The following is a 9,932-nucleotide window of genomic DNA, read 5'->3' as shown; positions in this document are numbered from 1 at the left end:
GAGAGGAGAGGAGAAGGAGGAGAGGAGGAGGAGGAGGAGGAGAGGAGAGGAGAGGAGAGAGAGAGAGGAGAGGAGAGAGGAGGAGGAGAGGAGAGGAGGAGGAGGAGGAGAGAGAGAGGAGAGAGAGGAGAGGAGAGAGAGGAGAAGAGAGGAGAGGAGGAGAGAGAGGAGAAGGAGAGGAAAGAGAGGAGAGAGAGAGGAGAGGAGAGAGGAGAGGAGAGGAGAGAGGAGAGAGAGAGGAGGAGGAGAGGAGAGGAGGAGAGAGAGGAGAGGAGGAGAGGAGAGGAGGAGAGAGAGGAGAGGAGAGGAGGAGAGAGGAGAGGAGGAGAGGAGGAGGAGAGAGAGGAGAGAGAGAGGAGAGAGAGGAGAGGAGGAGAGGAGAGGAGGAGAGAGGAGAGGAGGAGAGAGAGGAGGAAAGAAGGAGAGGAGGAGAGAGAGGAGGAGAGGAGAGGAAAGAAAGAAGGAGAGGAGGAGAGGAGAGGAGGAGAGGAGAGGAAAGGAAGAAGGAGAGGAAAGAAGGAGAGGGAAGAAGGAGAGGAGGAGAGGAGGAGAGGAGGAAAGAAGGAGAGGAGGAGAGGAGAGAGGAGAGGAGGAGAGGAGAGGAGGAGGAGAGGAGAGGAGGAAAGAAGGAGAGGAGGAGAGGAGAGGAGGAGAGGAGAGGAGAGGAGAGGAGGAGAGAGAGGAGGAGGAGAGGAGGAGAGGAAAGGAGAGGAGAGGAGGAGAGGAGAGGAGAGGAGAGGAGGAGAGGAGAGGAGAGGAGGAGAGGAGAGGAGGAGGAGAGGAGAGAGAGGAAAGGAGAGGAGAGGAGAGGAGGAGAGGAGGAGAGGAGAGGAGGAGGAGAGGAGAGGAGAGGAGGAGAGGAGAGGAGGAGGAGAGGAGGAGAGGAAAGGAGAGGAGAGGAGAGGAGGAGAGGAGGAGAGGAGGAGAGGAGAGGAGGAGGAGAGGAGAGGAGAGGAGGAGAGGAGAGGAGGAGGAGAGGAGGAGAGGAAATGAGAGGAGAGGAGAGAGGAGAAAGGAGAGGAGGAGAGGAGAGGAGGAGGAGAGGAAAAGAGGAGAGGGAAGAAGGAGAGGAGAGGAGAGGAGGAGAAGAGGAGAGAGGAGAGGAGGAGAGGAGGAGGAGAGGAGGAAAGAAGGAGAGGAGAGAGGGGAGAGGAAAGAAGGAGAGGAGGAAAGAAGGAGAGGAGGAAAGAAGGAGAGGAGGAGAGGAGAGAGGAGAGGAGAGGAAAGAACGAGAGGGAAGAAGGAGAGGAGGAGGAGGAGGAGGAGAGGAGAGAGGAGAGGAGAGGAGAGGAGAGAGGAGAGGAGAGGAGGAGGAGAGGAGGAGAGGAAAGGAGAGGAGAGGAGGAGGAGAAAGGAGAGGAGGAGGAGAGGAGGAGAGGAAAGGAGAGGAGAGGAGAGGAGGAGGAGAGGAGGAGAGGAAAGGAGAGGAGAGGAGAGAGGAGAAAGGAGAGGAGAGGAGAGGAGGAGGAGAGGAGAGGAGAGAGGAGGAAAGAAGGAGAGGAGAGAGGAGAGGAGAGGAGAGGAGGAGGAGAGGAGGAGGAGGAAAGAAGGAGAGGAGAGAGGGGAGAGGAAAGAAGGAGAGGAGACAGAGGAGAGGAGGAGAGGAGAGGAGAGGAGAGGAGAGGAAGAAGGAGAGGAAAGAACGAGAGGGAAGAAGGAGAGGAGGAGGAGGAGGAGGAGAGGAGAGGAGAGGAGAGGAGAGGAGGAGAGGAGAGGAGGAGGAGGAGAGGAGAGGAGGAAAGAAGGAGAGGAGAGAGAGGAGAGGAGGAGAGGAGAAGTAGAGGAAAAGAGGAGAGGGAAGAAGGAGAGGAAAGAAGGAGAGGAGAGGAGAGGAGAGAGGAGAGGAGGAGAGGAGGAGAGGAGGAAAGGAGGAGAGAGAGAGGAGAGGAGGAGGAGAGAGAGAGGAGGAAAGAAGGAGAGGAGGAGAGGAGAGGAGGAAAGAAGGAGAGGAGGAGAGAGAGAGAGGAGGAGAGGAGGAGAGGAGAGGAGGAGAGGAGAGGAGGAGAGAAAGAGAGGAGAGAGAGAGAGAGGAGGAGAGAGGAGAGGAAAGAAAGAAGGAGAGGAGGAGAGGAGAGGAGGAGAGGAGAGGAAAGGAAGAAGGAGAGGAAAGAAGGAGAGGGAAGAAGGAGAGGAGGAGAGGAGGAGGAGGAGCAGAGGAGAGGAAGAGGAGGAGAGGAGGAGGAGAGGAGAGGAGAGGAGGAGAGGAGAGAGGAGGAGAGGAGAGGAGAGGAGGAGATAGGAGGAGAAGAGGGGAGGAGGAGAGGAGGAGAGGAGAGGAGAGGAGAGGAGGAGAGGAGAGGAGAGGAGGAGAGGAGAGGAGGAGGAGGAGAGGAGGAGAGGAAAGGAGAGGAGAGGAGAGGAGGAGAGGAGGAGAGGAGGAGAGGAGAGGAGGAGGAGAGGAGAGGAGAGGAGGAGAGGAGAGGAGGAGGAGAGGAGGAGAGGAAAGGAGAGGAAAGGAGAGGAGGAGAGGAGAGGAGGAGGAGAGGAGAGGAGAGGAGGAGAGGAGAGGAGGAGGAGAGGAGGAGAGGAAATGAGAGGAGAGGAGAGAGGAGAAAGGAGAGGAGAGGAGAGGAGGAGGAGAGGAGAGGAGAGAGGAGGAAAGAAGGAGAGGAGAGAGGAGAGGAGAGGAGAGGAGAGGAGGAGGAGGAGAGGAGGAGGAGGAAAGAAGGAGAGGAGAGAGGGGAGAGGAAAGAAGGAGAGGAGACAGAGGAGAGGAGGAGAGGAGAGGAGAGGAGAGGAGAGGAGAGGAGGAGAGGAGAGGAGGAGGAGGAGAGGAGAGGAGGAAAGAAGGAGAGGAGAGAGAGGAGAGGAGGAGAGGAGAAGTAGAGGAAAAGAGGAGAGGGAAGAAGGAGAGGAAAGAAGGAGAGGAGAGGAGAGGAGAGAGGAGAGGGAGAGGAGGAGAGGAGAGGAGGAGGAGAGGAGAGGAGGAAAGAAGGAGAGGAGGAGAGGAGAGGAGGAGAGGAGAGGAGGAAAGAAGGAGAGGAGGAGAGGAGAGGAGGAAAGAAGGAGAGGAGGAGAGGAGAGGAGGAGAGGAGAGGAAAGGAAGAAGGAGAGGAAAGAAGGAGAGGGAAGAAGGAGAGAAGGAGAGGAGGAGAGGAGGAGAGGAGAGGAGGAGAGGAGAGGAGGAGGAGAGGAGAGGAGGAGAGGAGAGGAGGAGGAGAGGAGAGGAGGAAAGAAGGAGAGGAGGAGAGGAGAGGAGGAGAGGAGAGGAAAGGAAGAAGGAGAGGGAAGAAGGAGAGGGAAGAAGGAGAGGAGGAGGAGGAGGAGAGGAAAGAAGGAGAGGGAAGAAGGAGAGGAGGAGCAGGAGGAGGAGAGGAAATATGATGAGAGGAGCCAAAGAGACGAGAATAAAAGTGAGAAGATGAAAATGAAAACCAATTAGAGATGAAGCAGCAGAGGAGGACGAGGAGGCATCATGCTGAGAGGAAGAAGAGGGAGGGAGGAAGGAAGGAAGGAGGTTAAAAGAGGAGCAGAGGAGTAGAAGAAAGGGGGCGGAGGTCATGTGGAGAGGAGAGGAGGTGGGGGAGTCATTTTCAGCCTCTTAACACTGAGGAACAAAGGAATTCTGGGAGAATAAAAGGCTGTCAGAGCTTTAATCCCCCCTCCCCTCCTCCCCTCACCTCCCCCTCCTCTTCCCACCTCCCCTCCTCTTCCCCCCGTGTGTCTACAGATCAGCAGGTTGCTATGAAACAGCTGTCCGACCAACCAAACACTGAATAAAGAAAGTCTTCTCCTCCTCTCCTGTCTCTCTTCTCCTCCTCCTCCTCTCTCTGTTCTCTGTTCTCCTCCTCTCTTTGTTCTCTGTTCTCCTCCTCTCTTTGTTCTCTGTTCTCCTCTCCTCTCTGTTCTCCTCCTCTCCTCTCTGTTCTCCTCTTCTCTCTGTTCTCTGTTCTCCTCCTCTCCTCTCTGTTCTCCTCCTCCTCTCTCTGTTCTCCTCCTCTCCTCTCTCTGTTCTCCTCCTCTCTTTGTTCTCCTCCTCTCTCTGTTCTCCTCCTCTCTCCTCTCCTCTCTCTGTTCTCTGTTCTCCTCCTCTCTTTGTTCTCTGTTCTCCTCCTCTCTTTGTTCTCCTCCTCTCCTCTCTGTTCTCCTCCTCTCTTTGTTCTCTGTTCTCCTCCTCTCTGTTCTCCTCCTCTCCTCTCTGTTCTCCTCTCTCTGTTCTCCTCCTCTCCTCCTCGGGGGGTTAAAGGGCGACAGGTGGCAACTCTGGACAAACAAAATGCACTAAATGGCCAAAAGTGTGTGGACGCCGTGTTCCGTTAGTCCGTCGTAATTTTACGACATTTCGTTCTCAGAACAGCTGTTTTCTAATGATGTTACGATTCACTTCTGCGTAGTTTTCTGCCATCGTTTCACTCCTTTAAAAGCAAAATTGCCAAAAATTGTCGTAATTGCACGAGATAAAGTCGCAACTTTACGACATTTTGTCATTTTCTCATAATGTCATGTTCACTACGTGGTTTTAAAAGGCCACAAGCAAAAACAAAAACCAAAACATCATTATGAGAAAAAGTCACAATTCGACGTAAAGAAAACTTTCAGAAAGTAGAAACTGCACACACACACACACACACACACACACACACACACACACACACACACACACACACACACACGTGTGAAGTCATGACAAAACTAAAAATACACCCACGGTCTCTATTTATACTTAATTAAAAAACGATCTGTGGAGGAAAAAGGAAAAGAAAGACGTTGATACTAAATTCTGTTCCGGATCAAAACCAGACTTAGCCCCAGGGAATCATGGGAAAAAAAAAACGAGGGGTTGGGCTGCGCTGAAATTACAGGTTCGTGTAGTCGCAGCAGTCCGTCTGGAGTCCGAAGACCACCGACAGACAGTGAACACATCGTCATCCACGTCACTGCGGCGTTCGGGAGTCGGCAAAGTCAAGATTCAGCTGGAACGCCGCACGAGGAAACAACTTTCAGTTTGTCACACGCGACTTATTTCATTTCACGCTTCTCCATTATGTTCCTGTCCACGCCTGACTTCTTTTCTTTATTGTGTGTGAAATATATTTTTTTCACATGTGAAACGTCCTCGAATCTCTCTTTGTTTTTGCGTTACTCATCCATCTGCTTTAATGTTTCACCGTCAAAACACTTCCCTGAATCGTTAAATTGATTTGTTTCCAGGCTTGAAGCCAACATATGACACTTTAGTGTTAACAGTTGTGAAACGTACAAAATGTTTTTGTATCCCACAGTGCACTTCTTCGTGTTCTCACGTTATGTTTACTGCGTTCTGCACCGTTTAATCCCATTAAAGATCCAGGAGGAGCGTGAAAAGTAGTTCAAACTGGATGGAAATGGATGAACTGCTGGTGGACTCCCAGTGAGTCACGTGGTGAAAAATAACGTGTATCCAGGAGGGATTCTGGAGTACAAAAGCTCTTTATTGACGCTCGCCGCATTGTCAGAGTTTTCTGGAAGGCATTAACCTTTTTACAGTAACAACAGCCGCCTCCTCCTCCGCCCCCCCTGGACGTGGCGGCGAGGCGAGGGCGGGGCGGGCGGGGGCGAGGGCGGGGGCGGGGGAGTCCAGTAACTGTGTGGGCTGACTGTCAGATGTTTGTCTCCTGCAGAGACCACGCAGCAATTAACTCCACATGTCCTTCGGAGATCAGACCGTCTCTGTGGGTCGGGGCTGCCCGCAAACCTGAACGACCTCCGTCCGTTTGGTCTCAGAGCCGCGATTCAGGCAGGATTTACTTTCAAGGTAGGAAACGGAAATACTGAAGCTGTAAATCTGTTTGATTTGCCCCTAATAGCACTGGACTGTGGGCTGTAGCATCAGTATTTCCCTTCACTGGAACTAAGTGGCCGAGAGCAAAAGTACACTTAAGGATGTGGACGGGGGGGGAGTCCACATGGGGGACTCAACGGACCGCTACAACCTGCAAGGCGAGGATCATGTGACCCATGGAGACAGCTGTCAGCAGGCTGGTTTTTGGCAGTTTGTCTGCTTGTACAGAAGGTAATCAGCCAAGAAGCTCATTTAAAACTCTGCAGCAAAGAGAAAGTAAGTGAAGCTCGTTAAATCAGCCTGCAGCGTTTCCGTCACCGATTCTGATTTGAACAAAGCAAAAGTGTTCAGACGTAAAGACGATGAGGCAAAGAACACGTTTGAGGATCCCTTCAAAGTAAGTCACCTTAAACAACATGGTCACACCCACAGTCAGTAACATCGTAATAGCTCGCACAGCCAATAGAGGCAGCCGACAGTAAACATGCTAGCAGATTAGCGTGCTAGCAGTAGTGCTAGCTAAGCTACCCCCTCGAACCTTGCAGGTTGCAGTGGCCCGTCGAGAGGCGAATGACTGCTGGTGCTCCCTGAAGTTATTTACACCTGAGAAAAGGCTGAGTATTGAGGATATGAAGAGGCTTTTATTTCACCTTTTACTTCGTCAGATGTGTTCAGAAAGCTGTCTGTAACCCCAGAAGACGTTTAGACAGCGAATGTCTGACTTTCTACTTTAAGACATGCTGTTGTGATGTTAGCTGTAGCAGCAGGAGAGTTGTGAGCGTCGCTGTCTGGAGCTGCTGTGCTGGCTCTGGGAAACCGTCTCGTCCTCTCAGGCTGTTAGCTTAGCAGCAGCTACTGTAGCGACAGTTTGCTAACCCACAGCCTAGCTAAGCTAACCCACAACCTAGCTAACGTTAGTTAGTTAATGTTGCTGTGTCGCTGTTCGCTCTGTGTCATGGTGTTCTGGATTTCTCCAGAATCGCACGCCCCACCTTTAATGTCGACCAGGAGAGAAGAAAGACCAACAGAAGTAAAATGAGTCATCCACTGAAAAAGCAGGAGGAAACACGCCTTGCTTGAGGGCAGGAAGGATTAGGTTACATGCTGAGATCCTCCATGTTTCCAGTTTCTTTACCCGTCAGGTCCATAAAAGTTCACACCGAGAGCCTCAGAGTGTCAACAGGAACACGTGTCGTGGTGTTAACACGGAGGTGTGTACAGCCTCCGTCTGTCAAAACACAGAGCCAAAACAAACCTTCGGCTGCAGAGAGATTTATCTCCTCTGGACTCTAAATCCCAGACTCTCTGGGTCCTAAAATAGCTCGCTGTTTATCAAGAAGGGGCCCTCAGGAGCCGAGGACGATGGGAACTGCAGCTGGCTGATGATCCATAGTTGAAGCGCTGAGATTCAGCAGAACCAGAAAGAAAGAGGGACCAACAATCTGTCTCGTAAAGACGGACTGCAACATGCGAGACTGTTTTTTTTTTTTTTTTTTGGCATTTAGCCTTTTTTGGAGAGCTGTGGGAGCTGAGGCCGACAGACAACAGGAGAGAGAGAGAGTATAACATGCAACAAAGGGCCACAGCCCGAGTTCAACCGCAAGATTTCCACCTGAAAAACCACCACTGAGAATCAGCAGCTGTAAGACTGACCAATCAGAACTATGGGGAGTGTTTAGATGACGACATCACTCTCAAAACTCCTGAAACTTATAAAAAAAAACGATCAAATTAAGTCCTTATAAAATGAAGCACGGACTGTTTTTCTCCTCAAAACTTGTTCAGGAGGTTTTGGCAGTTCTGAGTTTCCAGAACAGTTTTTTTTTTTTTTACAGTTGTAAAGACGAAAGCAGAGACCAATCAGAGTCCAGCAGCAGCGCGTTCATCCGGTCACTTGTCGGAAGGGTTTAAGGTGACATCTGAGCAAACAGAGGGCTGTCAATCATCTGTTGTGCAGCGTTTTGCAAATGAATGAAGTCTCAGGTAAATTCTGAATGAGCCTTTTTCACCGTGAACGAAGGAAAATGCATCCTGGCTTTGTGAGGAGAGACATCTGTAAGAGACAATAAAACGGATGAAAGCTCCAGAAAAAGCTAGCAGGTGGACGCTGGGTTTAGATCTTCTTGTCGGCTGTTTCCAAGGTCAAGAACGAACTTTCACGCTCGACTTTTGCCGCCACCACGGACGAGAGGTCTCTAAACTGCTCCGAAAGCCGATGAATATGTGGTAAAAAATCCCAGACTTCTCGGCCGCCGACGTGTCCGCAGTGGCGTCGTACCGAAGCGTTGAGGAAACAAAAATTGTTGGATGGAAGGATTGTACGGTGCCAGTCCACCCTGATGCGTTCGGAGGAAGAGAAGCTGAATTACACCAGAGATGAACGTGGTTCTGTCACCTGGTGCAGGTATCAGAGACAGCTACAGGAAACAGGAGTTATACACTGTTAACATGGACAGATGTGCCACGAACGCGTCTGACGGTGTTACATAAGGGGCTGAAGTTACAACCGCTACTGGGTCATTTGAAACGTGAACTAAGTGGACGTTTTACGAGGGGATGTGGGAATTTATCAAGCCGCTCGAATCTGACATCTTATCGGAGCTCCGTAAAAAGGACTCCGTCACCATCCTGCCGGCGTGTGAAGCAAAATATCTCTGAGTCAAAACTTCAGTTTAACAGTAGAGACTTCAGCAGCAGAAACACAAACCACTGCAGCTAAAACAACGAAGGAAAAGAAGTGCGGACGTGTGGTAAACGATCATTTACATTAAATAAACCTCTCTCTTAGGAAAAGAGCGTTTGTTCGCTGATATGCAGTGAAAGTAAAACACGACCCTCAGAACGAGCACAGCGCTCCGTCGCCAGGTCGTCGGCACGGTGTATTACCTGGGGCGCGGCGTGCCTGCCGTCCCTGCTGCGTCTGTTCAGTCCGTCCAGAGCCATCAGAGAGGACGGCAGGCCCCTCCTCCTGGTGTTCCCTCCTGACAGAGACCGGCACCGACGCCTCAGCACCACCTCATCTCGACTGCACACCTGAGGACAGAGGAGAGGTCCGACACGAGAGACTCGCTGTTTGAAAACGATACGAACACAAGATGGAGGTTGTTTTCACCTGTCTGTCTAAAAACGTTAAGCATTCGAGCTGGTTGGACCGAAACTGTAGGTTTCCGCCTCCAGGCCTGAATCCTGGTGCCAGTTCTCACCAGGGCGTGGAAGGAGGACACAGAGAAGACTCCCAGGCGTCCCAGCATGCTCTTGGAGGGCCGGCTGGCCACAGCGAGGAGGCTCTTGGGGTTCGGGAGCTCGCTGCCCTGCAGGCTGGACAGATAGCACCGCAGCCGGAACAGATCCAGGTTCAGTTTCTCCAGGTTCTGGTCCCACTGCTGGATCTGAACACAGCAGCACACAACAGGGTCATACATAGATATACTGTATCCTGCTGTACTGGTTTCTTTTTACACCCATTGACTTGGATTAGATGGAGGCGGGGTCAGGAGGAAGCTGGTGTTGGCTGGGACGGATAGTTTAGTATTAATATATCATGTCGTGTTAGGACGTTGTAGGTCAGTCACACTGCTAGTTAGCGGGCTAACAGTTAGCTAACTTATTTGCTAAACTCAAGCTGTCGCAGAGATTCGAGCTAATTAGCTGCTAGCCGTTTCCGTGAGAAGGCCTCGTTCTTTGTCCACAACTGCACACGATTTAGAAGTAGTAGAACTACCGTCTACACAATATGACGTGAACATGACGGGGCCTGTTAGCGCAGGACTTACACCGCACCGAAATACCAAATAGACTCATTTCATAGGTTCATTTCACGGCCGTATGTGGTCATGTGAAGTAATACATGTCCATGCGTGTTGTTTATTGCTTCTGTTACTGCTGCTCTCTTCTTTGTTGCGAGGAAGTTGGTAGTTATTTTGTCTAAACATCTCCTCTCCTCCCCCTCTTCTTCTGTCCTCTCCCTCCCTCTCTCCATCCTGTCCTCCCTTTCATCTTTCTCCCCCTTCTCCTTCCTCCCCGACTCTTTCCCACGCCACTTCGAGTACACGCACACACAAACTTAAAGACAATCGGACATCCTTATTAAAAACACAATTCCAACTCTGTTTAGTAAAATATAAAAATATAAAATCGTGGCTTTCGTCCGTTTTCCAACCTCTCCTCTGTC

At 51.2% G+C, this 9,932-nt stretch overlaps 1 protein-coding gene across 4 annotated transcripts in view; it reads right to left on the bottom strand.

Moving 5' to 3' along the window:
• The window catches only part of LOC122862635 (rho guanine nucleotide exchange factor TIAM2), a 59,247-nt gene that overhangs the window by 14,074 nt on the left and 35,241 nt on the right, over nt 1–9,932 (bottom strand). For all 4 annotated transcript variants that reach the window (XR_006374821.1, XM_044168146.1, XM_044168147.1 and 1 more), the window contains 2 exons: nt 8,965–9,150; nt 8,648–8,794 (listed from right to left, as the gene is read on the bottom strand). Coding sequence is in view for 3 of the 4 variants with exons in the window: in XM_044168146.1 (XP_044024081.1) it covers nt 8,648–8,794; nt 8,965–9,150 (333 nt within the window). In the remaining variant the exon portion in view is untranslated. The remainder of the gene's footprint in view (nt 1–8,647; nt 8,795–8,964; nt 9,151–9,932) is intronic.

This window comes from Siniperca chuatsi, linkage group LG16 (assembly GCF_020085105.1).
Source record: "Siniperca chuatsi isolate FFG_IHB_CAS linkage group LG16, ASM2008510v1, whole genome shotgun sequence".
Classification (NCBI taxonomy): domain Eukaryota; kingdom Metazoa; phylum Chordata; class Actinopteri; order Centrarchiformes; family Sinipercidae; genus Siniperca; species Siniperca chuatsi.
The sequence above is the reverse complement of the archived record's forward strand: the minus strand, read 5'-3'. Positions and strand labels throughout refer to the sequence as shown.